This window comes from Brachyhypopomus gauderio, chromosome 11 (genome assembly GCF_052324685.1).
Source record: "Brachyhypopomus gauderio isolate BG-103 chromosome 11, BGAUD_0.2, whole genome shotgun sequence".
Taxonomy (NCBI): Eukaryota; Metazoa; Chordata; class Actinopteri; order Gymnotiformes; family Hypopomidae; genus Brachyhypopomus; species Brachyhypopomus gauderio.
Genome location: NC_135221.1, coordinates 7239709 through 7264271, shown reverse-complemented (window position 1 = coordinate 7264271; position 24563 = coordinate 7239709). Strand labels below are relative to the sequence as shown.

The 24563-nt window shown below is 41.7% G+C and overlaps 1 protein-coding gene across 1 annotated transcript; it reads left to right on the top strand.

The window, feature by feature from the left end:
- Positions 1-885: 885 nt before the first annotated feature.
- map1ab (microtubule-associated protein 1Ab) lies at positions 886-24318 on the top strand. The gene is made up of 6 exons (XM_077021508.1): positions 886-1003; positions 8351-8433; positions 8640-8777; positions 8934-19983; positions 20077-20306; positions 20503-24318. The coding sequence occupies exons 4-6, from the start codon at positions 9081-9083 to the stop codon at positions 20656-20658; spliced, it is 11289 nt and encodes a 3762-aa protein (XP_076877623.1). The 5' UTR covers positions 886-1003; positions 8351-8433; positions 8640-8777; positions 8934-9080; the 3' UTR covers positions 20659-24318.
- The last annotated feature ends 245 nt before the right edge of the window (positions 24319-24563 follow it).

The window sequence follows — 24563 nt, the reverse complement described above, 5'->3', positions numbered from 1 at the left end:
GTGGGAGAGGGCAGGAGAATGATTAGTCTGGAGGAACGGCCCCAGCACTGTAAACCCTCTGCACCAAACATCTGCTTGAATGTAGGTCTCTCATCACACCTTCTCCCAAGCACAGAGCAATCCACCACTGAACAAATACACTCAGGTCTGATATCCAACAGAGGTAAACAGAATCCCAATTTAAAAAGTGTCTGTTCCTGTTCTTTAGTCACTGGGTTAAAACAGGGTGTCATAATCACAACATATTTTACAGGTGCCTGATCAGCAGTATCAACATTAACACGAAGTAAAAATGGGAAAACATTCTAATATCCTTTTAATTGTGGTAAATATCCCTTTAGGTGTGGTAAATATATAGTCTTGTGAACCTTTGATGTGCCGGTAGATATGAATGCTCCCATTACTGCAGATATAGGCCGAATTCTTATTCTGTGAACTCTGACACCAATTTGAACCAATAGCAATTCTGCGGTTCTTTATAGTTGTAAATAATTCACACATTCCCATATGTCGCTGTTGAGTTCTTCACGCATTGTATTCAAGTTTTTGAACACTGGAAAATGTTTTACAGATTTACAAGTAGGACTGTTCAAGTACATTGATGTTTTTACTAATCCGAGCTATTGGTCCTTCGTGATGCAAGAATCACTAACCATTAGTGCATGGGTGAGTCTCTTGACACCACCATCCGCCTCCCCCTGGCGTCCCTCGCCATCACCTCCTCTCCCACCCCCGCCTCCCCCTCTCCATCACCTCCTCCTCTCCCACCCCCTCCCGCTCCTCTTCATCAGTGCTGCGTCTGTAGCACCGTTGGCGACAGGCTGCAGCCTACGCTGCTGCACCCAGCACGCCCAGCTCCGGAACCGAGTCTGTGGAGAGAGCCCTCCCCACACTCCGGCCCCTCCCTCGCCTTGCTCGCCCGACCCATACAGCGACCATTACGGCTCGGCGTCCGCCAGTCGCTACACAAGACGACCCGTTAACGTGTCCGGCATCAGCAACGGTACGTAGATACATCTGCGGCGTATAACAGGCGCCTTGAAGATGTTGTGTTGTTTGCGTTGAGGCTCATTTTAACCGGCGTCTTTCGACAATTTGACGAGGAGAGACGGGAGAATGAAGTAAAGAGTTACTCGGTGTGTCAGACGTACCTGAACACATCACCCTCCGCTTTATCCGAACCGGACTAATGTAGGGCGGTAGAGCCGGACAGCTGATATCACCCGTACTGCGTGGTCAGCTTTCACATGTTCGTCGAAGGTGTCGCGAACTACTGAGGGGCGAGTGTGTCTGAGACCTGAAGGAGTTTATAAGTCATTTGAGGTTCTGGAGAAAGGGTTCGCCTACACCGACTCAAATGTTCCGAATGACGCACTTTTGCAGCACCGTGAAAACAGGCTCTGGTGATCTGAGGTATTTCGTGTAGTTTGATTGTGAGTGCTAGTGTGCAGGCTGTGCATACACATTAATACGTTCTTTGTGTTTGTGGAAAATATGCTACAGGAGTTTAGATGAGATTAAATAGTTTAGCTTTCTTATGTAGACGATGAGATGATTTATCAGTCGGCCCGCTGCAGACATGGAAAAATACTGTATTAGAACATAAATTCGGCTGTGGTTCTTGTACATACTGATGTCGCGTTAAGGAGTTATACTCATTTTCGTAGAAAAATAAAAATAGACTAAAATCAGTGCTATTATTTTATTTTGCTGGTCAGTGGTACGGTGCACCCTTTTATTTTCTTTAGCGCAGACTCTGACATTGTCACAACATTAAGGAAAGTATGACATTGTTGTGGACATTGTTTTCCTATAGACCGAAGTAATTGAGAGTCTGAAGTAATAGTGTCTCTGAGACCTGGTGGCGCTCTGTGGCTGTGCTTAAGTACTGCCACATTACATCACTGATAATATAATATATATTATTATTTTTTTATTACCAAATTGTCACATTTGGTCACTTTCCTAAGGTTGCAGTTGGTCAAGTCTCTTAACAGCAAGTGTCTCATTTGGCCTTATAACGTCATGTAAGTGTCAAGTGAATGCATTCCCACCTAAATACTGTACGTGCTTGCAGCCCGTGTACTGGAAGATGGATTTATTAGCAGTCTCAGTGCTGCACCAGTTTAGTCATTCACTGTTCTCACTGATGGTAAAATGTCTGAGTGATGGCACAGACCTGCAACTAGAGTTGTAATAAGGTTCATAAGATGAGGAAACTAGTTATGCAGCAGCATCTGCAGTACAGACAGGAGGCTGAACTAGAGCACGTTAGACTGCATATGTCAGATTAAACATATAAAAAAAAAACCTTCAACATATCCACTGTTTATAAGAAATCGATGCTGGAATGATTTATCTTCCGCTCAGATGCAGCCTTTGGCCATCGTAGCATCATTTCCACACAGTGAGTTTGCCCCATTAGCTGCGGGGTTTGGGTTTGGTTCTGTCACTGTCACCCTGCCTGCTGGCGGATCTCCAACCCCTGCCGCACTCAAATCCGGCCATGCCACCTCCGCTGCACCATGTCTGCCTGCTCATTTGCCTAATCGACGAGCTTCACATCCCGTTTGACTTTGCGATAACGTACACAGGGCTGAAGGACACGTCTGTCTGGCTCAGTGTTTCCAGCGGACAAGGACAGCCAGAGCCAACCAGTCTCCACTGACTCGTGCCTTTCATTTGGTCCACTTGCCCGCTGAAGCAAAGGACAGAGCCCAGTGTCTTAGCTCGGACTTCTGATAACCTAACAAACCCTCATGCTTAGGTGCTTATTACACGAGCAGCTGTGACACTGGACTCATTTGACTAATCCTTTCGGGTTTACTCACAACAAAGAGCCACGGTGTGAGGGATTAATGAGTTGAAAGGTGCCTCGGCCTGCAGGTGCTGGTCAGGACCACTAAGCGCTACTAGGACGTAAAGTGAGAGTTAAAGCGAGTTTTCCCATCCTCAGCAAACACAAGCAAGCACACTTATTTTGAATTATTTTCCAGTTCCTGGGCTGGAATAGAACATGCAAGGTGTTTCCTTGGCATACGCCATCCTTCAGTGTCTGCAATCAATGGGTCGCAGACAAATATATTTAGGCGTTGTAATGGCTTCAACGATGCTTAGATGAATTGCTGCCAAACGGCCTAGCGTTTCTAGTGCACTGAAGGTGTGTGCCGCGGTGCTGATCGCTGGACTGGGACGCTGGACTGGGACGCTGGACTGGGACGCTGGGTGCGCTCAGCTGTGCTGCAGTAGACTGCGTGAGGGGAGAGGGTTCATGGAGCAGCACGCGTGTGCAGAGATGCACCCAGTCTGTGATGATTGAGACATGATGTCATGAGTCCCTGCTGTGAACTCAGTCACGGTGAGGTAAAAATCTCCCCTCTCCCCTCTTCTCTCTCCCCTCTCATCTCTCCTCTCTCTTCTCTCTCCCCTCTCATCTCTCCTCTCTCTTCCTTCTCCCCTCTTGTCTCTCCCCTCTCCTCTCTCTTCCTTCTCCCCTCTTGTCTCTCCCCTCTCCTCCCTCTTCTCTCTCCCCTCTCATCTCTCTCCCCTCTTGTCTCTCCCCTCTCTCTTCTCTCTTCTCTCTCCCCTCTTGTCTCTCCCCTCTCTCTTCTCTCTTCTCTCTCCCCTCTTGTCTCTCCCCTCTCCTTTCTCTTCTCTCTCCCCTCTTGTCTCTCCCCTCTCTCTTCTGTCTTCCCATCTGATGGCATTCTCCTTTTTTTCATGCAGTTTTCATCATTTTCTTCTCTATTTCAACTGTGAAAGGGTTTTGTCTTTCACCACTGCTGCTAGGTGACGGTGTTGGTGGATATGCAGGAGACTGCACAAACGGACACTATTGCTGAAACCAGTTTGTGCTGGTGCCTTTCCTGCCCCCAGTACTGCAGCACCATACAGTGTGAAGCCTCCCAGTCACTCACCTAATATTACTAGTACATTAATAGGATCCAACCTTTTTTTTTTTTTTTTTTTTAAACAAAGGGATGTTAATAATGTGGAGGATACTATAACCTGAATATATTTTATCGTAGTGCCAAAGAGAGATTAACTTTTTATGTATTTGGAAATAAGCACCAATTAATGTTTTTGGAATGAGAGACAAAGCATAAAAAATTTCTGCATGCTATTAGGAAAGATAATGTTTTGTTCCTGGTTTTGGCTTGCTAAGGCTTTAAAAAGGCATTGTTAGGCTAGACTAAATGTGGGTGCTACCAGGCCGTGTAGGACTAGATACGTTCATGTTGCGTGGTTGTCGTTAAAAGCTCTTATGCACTGCAAAGAAACTAGAGGAAACTATTACAAATGAACATTGTAATATGCCTAAACATCTTAAACAACTCTAAAATGTTACTTCTCTACATGTCGCTTATCCATGACCTTCTGTAATTAAATTGTGTTCAGATAGAAATGATGAACATATGCTAGATATTTAATGTAATGAACAATAGTTATTGTTAAATCCAATAAGAAGTTGATTGTTCATATTTCCATGTTGCACTGAGACAGAGAGTTCCAGCTGATGCAGGACAGTAGCTTTCTAGATGCCGTGATTCACGACTGGGTTTTCAAGATGCTTTCAAAGAGTTATTGTTTCATGTAAGCCACTGTTTCTAAGTAAACCAGATTGCTTCTCAATCCGTATGATGCCAGGTTTCAAATCCAACCGTAAGCCTTCTGTAAATCCTTTTGGCACTTCAGTCTCGGTTCAGTGGTAATACTGTAATACTGATTTAGAGTAGAAGAGGCCCTCACCAACTTGTGCAACGTTCACTAGCAAAATACATTCCTCTCTCCCTTCTGTCTCGCCTTAAGAATAGTGCCACAATGGGGACAATTGGTTTCAGACTATAACATTTTTGGATAGATTCGTTATATTACAGTGTAGATGGCAAATAGCATGATATAACTGATAACAGCTAACCCTAACCCAAAGTAAATGTGTCATATTGGAGAAGCTAAGGGAGACATGGCCACAGATGTGAAGTAGTAGGTTGGGTGGGGTTTCTGAGCTCATAGTTGGCTTAAACTGAGCCTTGGGTTTTAGTCTCTAGGAAACAGTGGTAGGGCACCAAGCATGTGCTTCTGCCCTTTCTTCGTTTTGTCAACATTTTGGTCATTTGTTTCCTGATTTGTCCTCCCTGTCTCTGTTTGTATTCTGGTCTGCTTTGTTTCTGTCTTTAATATTCATAATAAGCTTTTCAACTTGGACTCAGTTGCTATAAGCCTCATGTCGTTATGTCTTCATTATGAAAGGTTTGGTGAATCACTAAATAGGGTATTTGTGTTGTTTCATTCAACTGAGAATGACAGTGTTTATTATATATGCCAGTTATGTGTAGAAGGTGTGATCTTCAGTGGCATAATGATGTATCTACGCCTCCACCCAGGAAGTGATTCCGGATTCAGTGATACAACTGTAATTAACATAGACTCCAATTAACTCCAACCGTCTTCACTGCAGAATCATTCAGCATTGCCAAGTCACAGGTCAGGGGGTTTGGAGAAACTGGGACATTCAGTACTGGAGAAGGGACCCAGAAGGTCAAGTCTAGACTGAAAAAAAGTTTTACAGTTTCACAAAACCAGACAGTATAAGAAGCAAAGCATAGCTAATGATAACATGTTTATTATAATCCAGTGAATTGATTATTGACACATCATTTCATACTGCTCTGGATTATCACATTCATCAAAATGAGATCACAGTGAGTCAGTTACAAACACTGTTATTGTACTGTGCCCTGATTAACCTCACAGGGTTCCAAAACAAGAGGTCTTTGCCCGTTAATTGTATGCTTTAAAGTGTAAGACAAAAGTGCTATAGTGATAGCTCTCATCCTCAATCTGACACTGTCATCAAACATATACCGGGAGGCTTGGCTTTGTCAGCAGCTGAAACACACACACACACACACACACACACACACACACACACACACACACACACACACACACACACACACACACACACACACACACACACACACACAAACACACACACAAACACACACACAAACACACACACCACAGCAAGGTCTCAAGGTTATGCAGGCAAAAGAAAATGCTCACATGATATAATAGCATCATTGCTCTGGAAAAGTGCTCTAGAGTTTCCTCACCTCGGATGAAGTGATTTTAGTTCCCAGCTTCCATAGGCCTCTTCCTCTGGGGTGATTATATCTGGAGCGAACTATCTGGAGCAGTGCAGTGGTTTGGTCTGCGTTCTGTCAGTGCTCTCTGTTTGAGCTTATTTTAACATGGCGCTCTCATTTTGGGTGTTCATGAGCAGATATTTATAGCAAACAGGTCAATCTTGGTAGGACTGCTAACAAGACTGCGAGACATGCTTGAGAAATGACCAGCTATTTTGTGTAAGCGCGGAGGAACACATTCCTTTAGGAAAGCTGCAATTAAAATGTATAAACTCACGCGTGTGAAGTCAGAATCAAAATACAGTTCGAGTGTGTTTCTTCCTCCTGATGGCTACATAAGACGAAGGTATTTGAGGTGAATCGAGGGATGATTGTATTAATTTTGTTTAAGTGTAAACAAGGAGTTACATCAGCCATCACAATATTATACTTCCTCCCTCTCTGTCGGTGAAATAATGGCATAGGGATCTGTCACACAAAAGTCTTGAGATGCTGTGAAAAGGATTTATTGCACATGTTGACTTAGACAGTGGTGAAGTTGTTCAGGAATCTAAGCTTTGACGATTCAAATGATTAGTAACTAACATACCTGTAGTTGCTCACAAAATGTTTTTTTTTTAACTGTCTGCATGTAAGAAATACTGAACACTTCAAGTTCTTTAAAGTAGAATCCAGCTGGAATCCTTGACATGCAGGAGTTCAGGTTGACAGCTTTTTGGTGATAACTTTGTAAGGTTTTCAAAGTAGCAACAGGAGTGTTATTTTGGCATCTGTCACCTTGGCAGACAGTTGATGTTCTTGTCTGATTTCCTGAGGCAGGTGACAACACTTTGACTTAGAAAATCTCATTTGGAGTCTCAATGTCCTATTGTTTAGAACTGCTGCGTCACTGAAAGTTTGACACTACAACTCAAACAAATTTATTGAGGGTGTTTTACTGTGTTATTATTATAGAATATTATAAAAACACCTGTTATTATACCTTACCATTTATCGCAAATGCTAAATGTAAACTTAAACGCCCCCAATATAAGTTTCCATCCAGCAGATGAAGGCCTCTCTGGGCCAAGGCCAGTTTGAAACCTTGCTCTAGGCTTGCTGTGTTCACTATATTTCTATGTTCATCACATATTACTTTACTAATTACTTTACTAATTCCATAATAACAGCCTGTTATGATAATGGACTTTCTAGTGCTGCCAAAGATCAAACTTGTTCATGCTGTCCATTGAGAGGATGTAAAAGTAAGGATATTTTTTAGTAGTTGTGACGTAGGGTTTCCTCGCCAACCAATATCATTTTTATATCAATACTCACTTGCAGTCATTGCAGATGTTATAAAACCCACTAATCCTTACCAGCTGAATGATTGTAATCTAAATGAATTATATATCTAAATGAATCTCACAGCAGATGAAACTGATATTGTCTTGAGAATTTCTTAGTCCTGCTTATTTTCCGCTTTGCTCAAGGATGCTGCAGCATTAAGTTATAAGCATTACAATAATTGTATTTTTTTAACATATCTTTATTGCAGATTAAAAGAGAAGTACTACCCAATGGTATTCATTCTGCCTGATGTTTGCTCATTTACTTCAACAGATGAGGTTGATGCTGGTAACAATAATGCGACTGACCAGTCACCGTGCTGTTCCTAAGGGGTGCGAAGATTAAAAGTCAATAAAGCTGCACTGAGCACTGCAGTAACTTGCTTATGAGTGCCCCACTTGAAATTCAATGATTCAGCTAAAATGTGTCCTGAACTAATGCATTGTTGATTAGATTTGGATGAATGTTTTATGTGCAGTCTTCAGTTAACTTTATCTGAATTGCACAGAGTCTGAGTGAGAAATGAAGTGTTTCTGGTGACGGAATGCATATTTCTACATTTTTTTTATTTTTATGAGTATTTTATAAAATATGTGGGTTTTCTGTCATCTTTTAATGATAGGAATAGCACAGAGCAGTAAGCCGTATCTCTTTGATGATGGAATTCTGTAAATCACCAATGCTGTGTGTAGTATTTGAACTAATTTGTCTACAGATTGAGCAGGTCGTTTTGTATTTTTGATGGAATAAAGTCTGTTGCTTTACAGAATTAACTTTCAATCAAATAAGAATTTATTTCTGTACACCAATAAATACATAAATAAAACTTCAGCAGTAAATTCTTTACAAAAAAAAATGTTTTTTTTTCCCAGGACAAAGGACTCTGCACCACAGAAGTGATGTACTTGAGACAGTCGTCTTAGTCAATCCATCAGCGGATACAGTTCTTTCAGAGGTAGGATTCTTATTCCACAAAATCACTATTGAAAGCACAGTTTTTTGGAGTTTCACTATTTTCTCACTTAATTATGAACACATATGCTGAAACATATGTTATTGGACTATCAGATATATACTTACTTGATCTGCTAAAACACAAAGGCAAAGCAATTCTGTGACGCCTCTTTTAAATACCCTCTGTGTCTCTTGCCATTGTCCTAGATCCATTCTCTCGTGTCTGACCCAGCTGTGCACAAGCTACTGGTCCTGAGTGGACAGAACTCGGACCAAGGTGACCTGATTCTTCAAACTGGAGTATTTACTTGTCAAGCCTTTTTACGTGTCTTTGCTGATCCTGGAGTAAGTTAGAACCCTTTTTGACTTTTAGATTTAACTACACAACAAATTAAGTAGATTAATGTAATATTTCACATTAGATATTTTTTCATATTCATATTTACATGAATTTGATTGCTGTTTTTCATTTTGCGTATTTCTTGCTTACACCACATGTAGGTCACTAAACTGCAGGAAAAAGTTGACCCAAGGGAGAGGGCAACACTCACTGTGTCCTGCCGACTTGAGACCGGGTGGACGTCTCTGGGGCAGCACTTAAGCAAGTTTCTGGACTATAAATTGAATCCTGTGCCCATACTCCCCAAAATGGACGGCGTCACAGAGTTCACAGAGTACGTTTCTGAGACGGTAGATGTGCCGTCCCCGTTCGACCTGCTAGAGCCACCCACTTCTGGAGGATTTCTCAAATTGTCGAAACCTTGCTGCTACATCTTCCCCGGAGGGAGAGGGGACTCTGCACTTTTTGCAGTCAATGGCTTCAACATTTTGATTGATGGTGGCTCTGAGAGAAGATCATGTTTCTGGAAACTTGTCAGACACTTGGATCGTATTGATTCCATCCTGCTCACCCATATTGGTGCTGACAACCTCCCTGGAATCAATGGGCTCCTTCAGAGGAAGATAGCGGAGCAGGAGGAAGAGCAGTCACAAGGCTCCACTACTTACAGTGACTGGATGAAGAACCTAATCTCACCGGAGCTTGGAGTTGTGTTCTTCAATGTTCCGGAGAAGCTGCGCACATCTGAGTCAAACTTAAAGGTTAAACGTAGTATTGAAGAGGCATCTCTGACACTGCAGTACCTTAATAAGCTTGGAGTCAAGCCCGAACCTCTTTTCAGAGTGGTTAGTAATACAATTGAACCCATCACACTTTTTCACAAAATGGGTGTAGGAAGGCTAGACATGTTTGTCCTCAATCCCGTGAAGGATAGTAAGGAAATGCAGTTTCTGATGCAGAAGTGGGCTGGTAACAGCAAAGCTAAAACTGGAATTGTGCTCCCCAATGGAAAGGAGGGAGAAATATCTGTGCCATACTTAACGTCTATTACAGCTCTTGTGGTGTGGCTTCCTGCCAACCCAACAGAGAAGATTGTCAGAGTTCTATTCCCTGGCAATGCACCACAAAACAAAATCCTTGAAGGGCTTGAAAAGCTTAAACACCTTGATTTTTTGAGATATCCTGTAGCTACACAAAAGGATATGGCATCTGGAATCTCAACATCTGCTGTAAAACAAACAAAGTTAAAGCAAAGGACTGACAGCAAAGAAAGTCTTAAGTCTCCCAAGATGCACACACCTACAAAGACCATTAAGAAAGAAACTGATTTAAAGGAGGACACATCCATTCTTGAGACAAAGAGTGATTCTGTCAAGGATAACAAGTCTGACAAGAAAGAGGAGAAAAAACACACAAAACCACTGAAACCAAAATCTGAGGTAACAGAAAAGAAAAAGTTGCTAAAGGAGAAGTCACTGAAAAAACACACTAAAGAAAGAGTGTCCAAAATGGATGAGAAAAAAGACAGGGAAAAAAAAGATCTCAAGAAGGAAAAACGTGAAATAAAAAAAGACGACTTGGTAAAAAAAGATGAGAAAAAAATAAAGGCCAAGGATGTTTCAAAACCAGAACTAAGGAAAATTACCAAGCCTGATCTAAAACCCTTTACGCCAGAGGTCAGGAAGACTCTTCACAAAGCCAAAACTCAAGGGAAACCAAAAACAATAAAGAGCAAGACTGCAAAGGTGGATCATTCAGAGACTGTTACAGAACCAAGTACCGAGAAAGCCAAGATTGAGATTCAAGAGAATGGAACGGGAGAGGTCAAATCTGTCCCTTCAACTCCAGAAGATTTGACAAGGGATTTTGTGGAGTTGCAAGAAAAGAAACCAACTGAACTGATACAACCACCCGAGAAAGATGAAAGTGCCATTCCATCTTCAAAACCATCTGATGAAGAATTAGGCCCCAGGCCTGACACTGCTGATGAGGAAGAGGAGGCCATTGAGTCTCAAACTGCACCTGATATCCAGAAACCACAAGTTTCAGAAAAAGAAGATGTGCCTGTAACTACTGTTGAAACAAAGGGAAAAGCTGAGGAAGTTGCAGAGCAGCAACAGACCCTGGAGGGTGATAAATTTGAGGATGAAGGCACTGCCATAGAGGATGAAGATGAGGAAGAGGAGGAGGAAGTACTTACCGTTGAAAAGAAAACAGTAGAGGAGGAGGAGGACATGGGTATAGGAGATGAGGAAGATGAAGGGGTGGGAAAGGACAGCAGAGACCTGGAGGGAGTGGACAGAAAACATGAAGTCGAGGAAATGGAGAAGCATGAAGGCAAGAAGGAAATTACAGGCATAGCAAAGAGCGACGTTGAAGAAGGGCAGATGGATGAAGAATGTGTCATTGAAAAAGCAGAGCTGGAGGAGGCAGAGGATTTAGATGCCATTGCAGATGAAGAAATCAAAGATGTTGCAGACGACAAGGTCACAAAGGAATGGCCGTGCACAACAGGTAAGGAGACCCAGCTGGCCAATGAGGACGAGGATGCGTACCTGTCCAATGTGGGTGGCGTGACAGCTGCCATTACCTCCACAGTCCAAGGAGTTGCTGCAGCAGAAAACTTATCATATATTCAGGATGAGACCATACCCGGTTACTCTGAGACTGAGCAGACAATTTCAGATGAGGAGATTCATGAAGAATCTGAGGACAGGATACCTCATCTTCAGTATGAAGTTGGAACATACGATGTCTCTGTTCCAGATCAGACAGGTTCCTTTGATGCAATCCATGGCATGAAGGAAATGCAAGCAATGGGTGATGGAGCAGCAAAAGCATTTATGGGTATTCAAGAACCTGCTATTTCAGTGTATACTAGCATAATAGCAGCTCCATTGGCAGAGGAGGAACACGTTTCTTCAGCTACATCGATCACAGAGTATGACAAACTGTCCTCTTTTCCTACATCTGTTACTGAAGATCAGTCAGCCGCACCTCAGTCTGAAGACACCCCAAAGAGCTCACTTCTTCTGGACACAGTAAATAGTGTACAACCTATAACCCAAACAGAAGCTACTCAAGGAAAAGATTACTTGCACTCTGCAGGAAGCATCTCTCCAACATCCTCCCTGGAAGAGGACAAGTGCTTCAAATCACCTCCTTCAGAGGAATGTCCACCACTTCCCTTAGAGGGAAAAACAGAAGGAGTTGAAACCACCCCTCACTATGACGAAGAGGAGGAGGATGAGTATGTAGATCAAACACCAAATGTTGACATTTCACTTGAGAAGTTACAGGAACGTTACACTGACTTTCATAAAATTGAAGCCAAAGATGTTGGCAGGCCCAAAAGTCCTAAGCCTTCATCTTTGGAGTCTGCACTGGATCAAAAATCAGTGTCCCCACCTGAGCTGGCAGAAAAAATGGCAGTGTCACCATTTAAAGAAGATGCAGCCTCTCAGGTAACTGAAAAAGCTACTACATCTCCTGTGACTTCAAAGCCACTAGTTTCAGAGTCCAGTGGTTTTACAGAGGTAGATGACCGATGCTTCAGCCCAGATGACAGCACTGTTAAAATGGCATCTCCTACACAGTCTGGACCACCTAGTGCCACGCATTCTCCACTTCATGCATCACCTGTGGAAGACAAAGACAGGATATTCCCTGAACAACTGGAACATGACATAGAAAAGGAGTTTAAACTTGAAAAAGAGAGTGAGAAACCAAGAATACAAACTGATGAGGGTGAACAACATGAACCAGACACAGTCGTTAAAACTGATGGAAAAGAAGCACAGAAGGCAGAAGAGAAGGGTGAGACTTCAATGAAAGAGGAGTTATCCCAAACACAAGAGAAAAAGGAGCCCGCTGCTGTAACAACTGTACTGACTACAAAGGAGGAACCATCAATAAAAAAAGATGATTTTAAAGATTTACCAGCAGAGAAGATAACTGAAGAGGATGAGGACAAATACGAAGGGTTCAGTTTTTATACTAAAGCCAAAATGGCAGAGGAAAAGGAGGGTCTGTTCCTTGATGATCGTGATCATGTTGATGAATCCCATCATGTCTCAACCTCTGTAGAAGAACAGGAGAAAAGAGAGAAAGAAAAGGAACTTTATGAAGATGAGAAAGAGGATGCAGAGGAGAAGCAAGAAGGTGCTTATCAGAAGATCTCAATGGTAGAGACAGATAAGGAAGCAGCCGTGTCATTTTTAGAGTCTAAAGAAAAGCAGTCTGAAATATCAGAGCAGCAAGGTGTGATTTCAGGATTTGAGAAAACATATGAAATCCCTAAAGAGTATTCGCAAATTGTGATGTCTCAAATAAGTCATGAAAAATCAGATGTGGTCCCTAAAGAGGATAAGGAATCTAAAGAAGAACATTTTGAGGAAACCAAGCCTCATTTATCGGAGACTAAATCAGAAAAGGTTGATTTGTCCTTTACGTTGGACACCACCGAGCAGGATGTGGCCAGCAAAGAAATTAAAGATTTACCTTTAGGAGCTGTAACAGCTCAAACACTCACAGTGGATGAATCTGCGAAAAAACAAGCAAAGGAGGAACAACCTGATGCATCGACAATATCAGAAATAGTAGATAAAGTGAATCAGGTAACCGAAAAGAAATTAGAAGTTACTAAAACTGTAACTCTGCAGCCAGCATTACAAGACACACATGCATCCCACACAACTGGTCCAGAAGCTAAAGAAAAAGAAACAAAAGTAATATCATCTCAGGTTTTATCTTTGGAAAAAACAGAGTTGATTTCTAAAGAACCTGCGCAGGATAGCCATTCTCATATCGCATTATTGCCAGAAAAAACAGATCTCGTAGCCAGAACAGATCAACAAAGTGAAGATGCAACAGTAGAACATAAAGTAGAACACAGAATTGAACAGACCACCTTAGAATCAAAAGATGAGCATGTAGTGGAGTGTGAGTTAAAAACAGATGTTATAGCCAAACAGGTTCAAGAGTCTAGGGAAGAACAAAAGGAAGAAACTCTGATGCTGTCAGCTGAGACACATTTAATCTCCAAAGGTGAAGAAGAATGTTTAAAGGACACTGTAGGTGACACTCTATCAACTACACAAACTTTAGAAAAACCACATATATCATCTCCAATTGATTCTGAACCTAAAGAAAAGCTAACTGAAAAAGCAAGTCACCCTGAAATCTCAAAATCCGCTTCAGAAGACCCAGAATCAATCTACAAATCTGACCAAGAATTTAAACATACAGTTCCAGAAGAAATCAAATTCCAAATGGATACATCATTAAAATCTGTCCTTGAAACTAAAGATGAACATATAAAAGAGAGCCAACCAGAATCTGAGTCAGAGGCCACCGATTTAATTGTGAAAGATAAACAAGTATCTAAGGAGAAAGAAGAAACTGTGTCTTACAAGCTGGAGTCGGATTTAATGTCGAAACACGACAAAGAATCCGCAGAGAAGCATGAAGAAGAAGTCCAACCTATAGCGCATCTTGGTTCAGAACTGTCATACATACCTTCACATATAGATTATGAAGCTAAAATGCTGGGCAAATCTGACACATCCATAGTTTTAGAACAAAGGGATTCAATTTGCATAACAGATCAAGAATCTAAAAAAAATGAAGACATTAAATTAGAGAAACAGCAGTTAACTTCAGAAATAACAGAAACAACCTTTGAGGACAAACATGCACAGCAAAGCCATCCCCAGACTGCTGAGATTATAGCAACAACAGATGGGGAATCTAAAGATAAGATAATGGATGATATCAAGTATCAACTACCAGAATCGGCTGGTAAAACATCCAGCCTGGCAAGAAAAACAGATGTTGACCCAAAAGTAGATCATGAACCTAAGGATAAAGATATAGATGATGACAAACCTGAAGTCTTCAAATCTTTACCTGAGAAAACTGATTCAGCAGATAAAGAGCATCAAGAATCTAAAGAGAAACCAGTAGAAGAGGTTCTTTTTCAAAAATCCGAGTCCGTTTCAGAAAAGACTGATCTTGCATCTGACAAAGATGAAGAAACTAAACAAATATTTGTAGAAGAGAGGAAACCACAGTCTTCAGAATCATTGCCTGAAGGAATAGATATCATTTCTAAATCTGACCAACCTGAAGAGAGGCAAAAAGAAAGTATATCCTCTGTAGCTGATGAAACATTCACTTCAAAACTTGAGTCGGCATCCAAAGAGACAAATTTAAAAGAGAGTCCCTTTAAATATTTACCTGAAGAACCAGATTCACCTGAGGATTCTAAACTTGATTTAGAATCTAAGAAAGAACTTGAGGATATTGTAAAAGCAATAATCCCAGCAAAGCTGCATGAAGATCCTGAGAAATCAGCTCTAGAGGAATCTCCAAAGCAAATGTCATTGTCAAGCTCTGAAGCAGAAGATCTGGAAGATACAGACTTTGTATCCAGATCACAACTGCAAGAAGACAGTCATAAACATATGCTGTCAGTGTATGAGACTTTACCATCAGTATCAGAAAAAATGGACATTAGTGCCAAGTTGAATTTAGAATATAAAGAGAAGTGCCTTGAGGCAATTAAATTTGAGGCTTCACTGTCCACATCTGAAGAAACAGAGAATGGTGGGAAAACAGCGGTGGGCTCTGAATTTCCAACAAAATACTCAGATCATGAAGAAAGTACAGAGGAGGATGAAGGAGATGCCGTCTGCATGGGAGGTGCAGGTTCAAGACCACTGTCAGTAGAGCCATGGGCCTCAGACGAAACAAAAGAGAGTTGCACTGATCAAACTCCATCCATAACAGGCACTGTAAAAGAGGGAATGTCGACTCATTTAGATGAACCAACTGGACCTTCACAGTTGGAGGAGAGCGAGGAGCTGAAGACCACATCGCCCTCCACCGCACTGTCAGGGTCAGAACTGTCGACCCACGCCTTCGGTCTGGCAAGTGTTGAGGACTCTAAGAAGCAGGAAACGCAGCTCCCTTCAGCGGGCGCGGTGAAGCCTGAGAAGGAAGTAGAGAAAGAAAAGGAAAGGGAGCGAGAGATGGCCTCTCCTGGGTTAGAAATGTCTTCTTTAGATCTTCATAAAACAGACAGTGCCGATGAAAAGCATGCCAAAAGCACCGCTGAAAAAGAAGCAAAACCAGAGACGGAGAAAAAGGATGACGGCATTACCTGCCAACCGGAAAAAGGGAGCTATGAGCCATCTAAATATGAACCCTATGAAAAACCCATTTCAAAGGACCTGGACAAAGACACAGAGGACAAAGACAAATATCCTAATGTTGAGACAGATGACGATGACAATAGAAGGTCTAGCCAGTCATCTTCAGTCGGGGCTGCATGCAACACAGATGAACAGAGTGATGAAGAACCATTATCATTCAGCAAGGTTGACTACCATGCCTCTTTCTCAGAGATGAGGACGGGCGATTTGAGTGGGCCCAGCACCTGCTCCGAGCAAGATAACAAGATGAGTTACCAAGAAGAATTGTTAGATAGGGAGAGATTAGACACCCCGTACATGGACAAGAGTTTCACATATGTGGAGACATATGACAACAGAATCACCCCTACATCTGGATCAAGTTCCTTGTCCACCAGTGACTTCCAAGAGAGGTCAGAGAAATTGGTGAGGGAAGAGAAAGAGAAGGAAAAGCAGTGTAGCAAAGAGGGCAGCTCTTTCCACAGAGAGGAAAAAGAAGAGGAAGAGGAAGACTCTGAGCCGTCAGTGAAAAAGCCTTGTTCCTCTGCCTCCACTTTCTCACAGCTTGATAAATCAGAAACTAAGAAAGACGGAAAGACAGAGACAACATGCACACCTCGGTCAGAGGCCAGCGACGGTTCTGTTAAAGCTGAGGCATTTGTGGCTGTGGAAAGTGATAAACAAGGCGTGCTTTCTCCGTCACAAGATCAGGTTGACTTTCAGACGACGTCGGTGCCATCAACCTCATCCCATACTGCAAGCGTACCAGAGAGCCAAGCCATGAAAAGTGATGATAAAATAGACACGGTGTCAGTTACTCCACTAAAGATAGATTCATCTGTCAGCAAAGACGACCCATTTTCCTCTGGCCGTCACTCCCCACCAGAGAAAACGCTTGGTCAGTCATCCCCCGAGAATCTAGATAATCAGGTTTCTGCTGCTTCTTGTGCTGACGTACATCATGTCGATGACAATGTTCTTGCATCCGACAGCGTAAGCAGCACAAGCAGTCATACTAGCAAATCGCCGCTTGCAAGTGGACAAACGGAGGCTTACCCAACTAAAAGTCAGAAGTTACTGGCCGAAGAAGAGGATGATTATGAGGACGAGGATGAGGAAGGTGAAGAAGATGAAGTTGATGTGGATATGGAAAAAGGAGCCCGGGAAATGTCAGAGAAAGAATGTAAAGCAACCTCCGATGATGCTAGTGATGCATTAAGTGAGAAAAAACAAGAGGAAAAGGAGAAGCAGTCATACAAATCAGAGGAGAGGCAGGAGCGGGAGAGTGCATCAGCAGCTGCAGGAGAACATTTGGAAGAGGAGACAGCTGAATCAATTACTAAAGCCACAGGAAGCACCTCTTCCTCTCCTTGTCGAGATGTCTCTGAAAAGGGTGCGACAATTACAGCAGGCCCTGCATCTGGACAAGGCTTCCACCAGGATGATGTCAGCAAGGGAACTGATCAGCGTGTGGAAAAAGACAGCAGTTTACAACCTTCTGAACTAAGCAAGACAACAGATAAAGCTGATATGCAGATCTCTGATAAAAAGCCAGAGGAAGTAGAATTCATGAGTGTCCAGACAGCTATGTCTGATACAGCTCATTCTTTATCCTCATCTTCTACGTATTCTTCATCAACATCGGCCTCTTATTCAACAGGGCAACACTTTAGAGAGGGGTTGGAGAGCCCTATTACTATGTTCAGTTCACATTTGAGAACAGATGCAGATAGTATATCATATGAGTTCTCTTCTCTCAAAGAAGAGGAATCTTTAACAATGGATTTAAGCTCTGGGGTGCAGTCAAGAGATGAATACATGGAAGTCTCTGAAAGGCTCACACCTGTAACAACAACTGCTGAATCAATGTCCAGCCTTGCAAGGTTTTCTCCGCTCAGTCCTCTAGAGGAGAGCAAATCGTTCCTTCAAGAACAAGCATCATCAGCAGAGGAGAAGTCAGAGGATGATACAACAAGTATCAAATCAGACAAAGATCAGTCCTTCAACCAAACAGCCATGTCTGTGACTGATCCACAGTTCTCAGAAACACCTGCATCCCCCAAACCTCCACAGTCACAGGCTGACGTAGTTTCTGCTACAGCAGTAATGTTTGATATTGCTCCATTAAAGAAAGCTGACACAGCGGACAAATACTACCAAGAAGAATCATCTGACATGGAGTCAGAGGAACATGCAAGCAGCACAGAGGAAGGAACTTTACCCTGTAGAATTGAATGTGACAGACCTGCAGAACATGATCAAAAAGAAAGTAGAAGGTCATTGTCTGAACCTCCTGCTGATGTTAAAGCCTCAACTACAGGAGTCCACCATGAGTGTAATCTGCAGATACGCTCACAACAACAGTGTGAGGTAGGGTCATCAAAAGGACCATCAGATGTTTGCACAAGTTCTCAAGATGTTTCAAGTAAGGTTTGTGAAACACTCATAGCAAGCACCATGGGCCAAGCAGATACAAAACAGGTAGAAACAGATAAGGAGGAGAAGAAGGATGAGTTTAAGATGGAATATGAGATACATGATGTTAAAAAAGTGAGAGAAGATCAATCAGACCAGCAAAAAGAGGAGAGGGAAACGTGCAAAATGGAAGGAAAACAGGCAGTCATCCCAGGGAAGGAGAGCATAGAACATGATAAAGAAGGAAAGGGGGATGAAGAGTTTCCAAAAGATAAGACTGCAAAAATGACAGGACTAGAGGTAAAAACTGAAGATTTTAAAGATAAATCCCTGGAAGGAAAGGAGTGTATAGAAATTGTAGAAGTGAAAATGGACATAAAGAAGGAATCCATAGAGAAAGAACAGATGGAAAAAGTGAAAGAAAATACAGAGTCCAAAGAAAAAACACAGGAGAGTAAGGATCCACCAAAAGAAGGGTTGTCAGGAAAAGATACAGAGAAATCAGATGAATCGATCAAAACAAGCACGTCTTCTTCTGAAATGAGGAAGGAAACTGTCACATGTTTGAGTTCGGGACCTGGTGATAAAGTGGAAATGCTGGAACGTGACGCAAAAGAACAGAAAGATCAAACACCGCTTGCATCTCGTTCTGCAGACGAAGAGACCTCGTACTCCAAGCCCTCCAAAAAGTCAGACGATGATTTATCCCGACCCTCTGATCTTTGCATGGAGACCAGCTCATCTCAGTCACCTCCATTATACAAACATCACAAAGGGGAACTCTCACCTTCATTCATTAACCCGAGCCCACATCATTTATCCAGTGAGGAAGGAGAGGAGGACGTGGGAAGTGACTGCTCTAAGGAAGATGACTTTGATGATGAACGTGAACAGCATTCTGTTAAAAGGAGATCTCACAAGCAGCAGCGTCACCATGCTCACAGTCACCATGGAGACAGCAAGGAGGGCTCCCACTCCCATACTAGTGGCATGGCAACTGGACATGGAGTATCACTTGCAGGAGAAGAAACCCCTCCCACCTCTCTAAGTGAGTCACTTCCTTCTCAGTCTGACTCAGACGTGCCTCCTGAGACTGAGGAGTGTCCATCCATCACAGCTGAAGGCAACCTAGACTCAGATGAAGATACAGAGCATCTACCAGTGGACAAAATGTCTGCCAGTGGTGGATGTGGAGGAGGTCATCACTCTCCAAGGAGCCATGATCCTTCACCAGTTCCAATGAAAGACCCTGTTCCTCAACCACCCCACCCCGATGTGTGCATGGTAGACCCAGAAGCTCTTGTTAATCCCCAAACTCACACGGAGCGACCTCTCAAGAAAGACCTTAAAACCAACAAAGGATTAAAGAAGAACCTGGGGAAGCCCAAGTCTGCATCGCCGGCACGTAAAAGTGAATTGAGGAGCAGACGGTCCATAACTCCTGTAAAGCAGGCATCCAAAGACTCCTCACCTCATGGTCCTCCTCTTAAAAAAATTGATTCTGAAAAGACACTCCATTTGTCTCGAACGTCTGATTCACAGGGCTCTAAGGGTGAGAACCATCCAGGAAAAGGGCTTGTCAATGGTGTAAAGAGCAATATAGGTATGTTTTTTAAATGGTTGCAACTGCACTGAATGCTTCAAAATGCATAAATCAAATTGACCAATTCATAAAAAATCTTTTATGAATGTTTAGGTTCCAACCAAAAGTCCAGCTCTGGCCTTTCCCCTGGACCACCTTTCTACGTCGACCTTGCCTACATTCCAAATCACTGCAGTGCGAAAAACGTTGACCAAGAATTTTTCAAGCGGGTGCGCGCTACGTACTACGTTGTGAGTGGGAACGACCCAGGAAGCGGAGAGCCCAGCCGTGGGGTTCTGGATGCTCTGCTTGAAGGCAAAGCACAGTGGGGAACCAACCTTCAGGTATTTTGTGCACAAAAAGTCAACGTTGTATCTTGTATCAACATACTTGTATCATCACTATTAGATAAAAAAAATTGCAGACACTTAGTCTTAGACATCTTGTAGGAAGACATTAGGTTGATATGAAGCTACTGAAATATGTATATAGAGTTGTACACATTTCCCAAGTGTCACTGACCACATTGTCCTTCTAAAGGTGACCCTAATCCCTACCCACGACACGGAGGTGACCCGCGACTGGTATCAGCAGACCCACGAGAAGCAGCAGGACCTGAATATCATGGTCCTGGCCAGCAGCAGCACGGTGGTCATGCAGGACGAGTCTTTTCCTGCCTGCAAAATCGAATTTTAGGCAGGTCTTTCAATTTATAAATACGTTCATTTGTCATGATTCCTTAAGATGGTGTATTCAGTACCGGCCATAGTCTTGCTTTCCATTTATTTAGTTTGAATCTTAGCCTGCCACAAATCCTAGTGCTGTCAATCAAGGCCTTACTTATAAGATTTGGTTTAGTGTCTTCATTTACACCCATGTGTTATTTGATTGTCTATAAAACTTAGGCAAAGAATTCAGTGTTGACTTATTAGATACTGTTTGAGAATTGGTGGCATAGGCTGAAGTTCATTGTACATTTAAATCACTCATATTTGCTAGAGTGATATCTTTAAGAAACAAGTATTTGTGTAAAAAATGAATTTGTAGCACAAAAATGCCCTCTGCAATTTGTAATAATATACCTCATCCTTTCCCTACTTTATTCATGTTGGCATGTTACCAAATCACTACACAATTTTGTCTTAATTATTAAGTCATACAGTGAATATAGGAACATTTATTCTTCAGAAATGTAAAATCAGCCTGTGAGAGACAACAAGTCTTTAAAGTAAATCTTCAAAATATCTGTGTTGTGGCTGATGGTACAGTATTATGGCTGTATTTGTAAGACCCAGCACTGGAGACCTGAATCACCCTATTCTGAAAAGACGCATGCAGTACACATACCAGCAACAAAGGAGCAAGCAACCAGTCAAGAAGCAAACAAGCTTGTTCAAAACATGTTTAGGGTCCTGATCTAAAATCATTATGATGGTGAACAAAACCTCTTGAGGTTTTCTGAAAATGTTATGCAAATATGTCTTTTCAAAGAATAGAGTCTGCAAATACATAATCTCAACATGAGTTTGTTGTTACTGGAGACTGTATATGTATGTGTCTTTAAGAATATGGCACAGTAGATGACATCAACAGGCCCTTCTGTACGTCCATTGGCTGATGCAAAACGTTCAAGAACAGTGCAGCTTGTGTGTAGCAATCTGTATAAAAAAACCTAACTAAAAACAAAAAAGCTAGCAATGAAAAGGATTTATTTTGCAGCGACTGATATTTTAATTTGTTTAACTAAAGCATGGTGCTTGTGTAGCTCAGGCATATCTTAAGAGCTATAGTGACTGAGGGTTCTGCTTCGAGGGTTAAAAGAGTTTGTATTCCCCCATCTTTACATGCAGACTAATATTTTCATATCATTTAGTGAGTCATCCACATGCTGACCAATTTGACAGATTGAGAAAATGAAACCTTATTGCCAAATGTGTTTTTTCCTGATAAGGTTGGAGGTCAGTAGCATGGTGCAGTCATTTTCATAATGACATCATGGGTACATGCCTAAAGAATTTGAACAGGAATACACACAAAAATAATTGACACCTTTTGTAAAGTTTTACATGAAAGTTTCAAGTGACGTAGTTTAAAAACAGTTTTCAGATAGTAACTCCGTCTTGGGTGAGGCACTGATCACCAGAGGTTTATGTAGCAGTAGCAGTTCTGAGGTTTGTCCATGAGTGTGTAGCATCCATATTCTGGATGAGCAAAGAGCAAAGAGGCCTCATGTGCCTTCTGCATTCGATATCTAGAAAAGGCAAAATAATGGTTTACAGAACAATGCAGAAGCACTTTAAACAGCATGGGGGAAGGATTAATAGAATTGATGTATGCTGAAATAGCATCTAGATTTTAATTATGATTAATTATATGTCCTTGGCAGCCTTATTAATAGACACACAAAAGTACAGTAATGCAGAATTAAAGGTTCTCTGATCTAAAGCATTATCCAAAACATCTAAAAACTATATTTTGCATCAAGAATAATAGCAGATTTTATAGAGGGGCCAAAAATGAAAGGGGCTATAGGTAGGTAAACTGCATGTAAATATTACAGAAATAATCTGAAATGGTTAATTTATTGTAAAGAATTAGAACTGTCTGTTGATTGAACTGAGGTATTTATAACATTTACTGAAGTTTGAATGTAATGTAGTTGATTGAATCTAGAATGGCATCCCAAATGTATAAACCTAATGTTATTGTTTGCCTGTCATGCAATTAATTTATAATGACCACCATAGAAGTACCTTCCTTGAGTGATTCAGAGGTTGTGGACTCACTACAAACATTTTTAAAGCGCTAAAAAATATTAATGTTAAGCTGTTAATAGCATGATTTAATTCATTTATTTACTTTCTCTTTTATTTTTTTGCTTGTCTAAACCAGCATTGTTCATTTTTGATTACTTTCTATAATAGTACAACATGGCTAGATGTTAAAAGTACTATTTCTGTCTGTTAAGTTTAGTATTTGCCTAAAACACACACACAGACACACACACACACACACACACACACACACACACACAGTGCGCTAGTGTAGAATTTCGTACCATCACACTGTTATTTGTTGCATGCAAAATGGCCTGAAAGCAAGATGGCGAGTGTGTTTGAATAATCAATTCTGGAGTGTGGTTGCTGTGTTCCCCCCTCAGTTACATACCAGCCATATTTTAGTAATAATCTTGTAAACCCGGCTGCTGCTCACCTATGAATGACGTCTTTCTGTGGGAAATGCGCTGTGTCATCTCGTAATTTGAGAAGCGTTTAAATATTATCCCAAGCCAGATGAAAGATAACAGTGAGCCTCTTTACGTTTTCAGATTTTCTTAGTTGGTTATTTCAAAGATGTGCGATTCAGCATTTTAAAACTTTTAAAATTTTTGGTTTTTTAGAGGTTCCCCCCCCCCCCCTGTGTAAATGGGCTAGTTGTCTTCTGAAAGGATTCCTTCTGAGATGCTTTCAGTGACAAGGTTTTACCGTATTCCTCTTAGCTGTGGACGCACAAGGTCGGCTGGAGGAGATCATAGCTGAGTGGCCAAAGTGACAGAGTTACCTCTTTGCCCACAGAGAGAGGGTCAGTGACTGAGAGGGTCAGTGACTGAGAGGGTCAGTGACTGAGATTGCTCTCTGCTCCCAACAATATACACCAAGGACAATGTATTTTTGATAGACCTATGGTAAGATAGGATCCTGTACTGTATGCCCACAGATATTAAATATATCTTAATATTTGGCCTTAGCGACAAGTACCATCTGGTCTTGTTGATTAGCTGTGATTTCCATACACAGAACTGCAAGTAATGGATGCACTAATTTAGTTTTATTGAATGTATTGTAAGTTGCTTTGCTGGATTCTGCTTGAACACAAAGAATTTGCATTCTAGAAGTAATTCTACTTCTCAACAAACACAACAAAGTGACATCAAGGATAAGGTCAGTTTCATCCTTCTAAAACCATTCTCAAAACAGAATGGACCCCCTGGCACGCGTCATGCCAATGCATCAATTTCTGCATGCGATTTTATTAGTTATACTCCTGAATGTACTCATTTAATAACCGAAATTAAATACAAATACCATTTCAAAAAGGTATATTTGAACAAGCTAACTGTCTTAATAGTACTGAAATATGCATATTATTGGGCTTTGCTTCTGTTTGCCCTAAGATGTTGTTGAGAAGACGCTGTGATAGTTCCTGTTTTTTGCCGCTGTATGACACTGTTCTGTTCTTCTTTAGTGCAGTATTCCATATGATCTCTTTCAAATCGAAATGCAAAAATAGATTTCTGCTGATTTATTGTAAAAAGGAACCATCCTGGTGATCATCAATAAAAAAACAACAACCTCATGCCAAAATTCTGAGACTCTCTCTCGTTTTTTTTCTCATCTCACATTAGTCAGGCTCTTTAAATTCAAGCCAGATACAATGCTGCCTTTTCAAGGTTAAGCTTAAGCACAGGAAAGGTCATGGCTGCTATCAGTACACTGACTGAGACCGTCATTCTAACTCTGCCATGCCAACTGAGCAGGCAAACAGGGTTGGCAGGGTTGCCAGATACAGCCAACAGCAACTTGGGGGGACATACCCGTCTG

Bases quoted from the DNA above. Each gene is read 5' to 3' on its own strand.
- map1ab (XM_077021508.1), top strand. From the start codon at position 9,081: ATGGACGGCGTCACAGAGTTCACAGAGTACGTTTCTGAGACGGTAGAT. The intron at 19,984-20,076 runs GTATGTTTTTTA...ATGAATGTTTAG, and splicing joins TGGTGTAAAGAGCAATATAG to GTTCCAACCAAAAGTCCAGC. The intron at 20,307-20,502 runs GTATTTTGTGCA...GTCCTTCTAAAG, and splicing joins AGTGGGGAACCAACCTTCAG to GTGACCCTAATCCCTACCCA.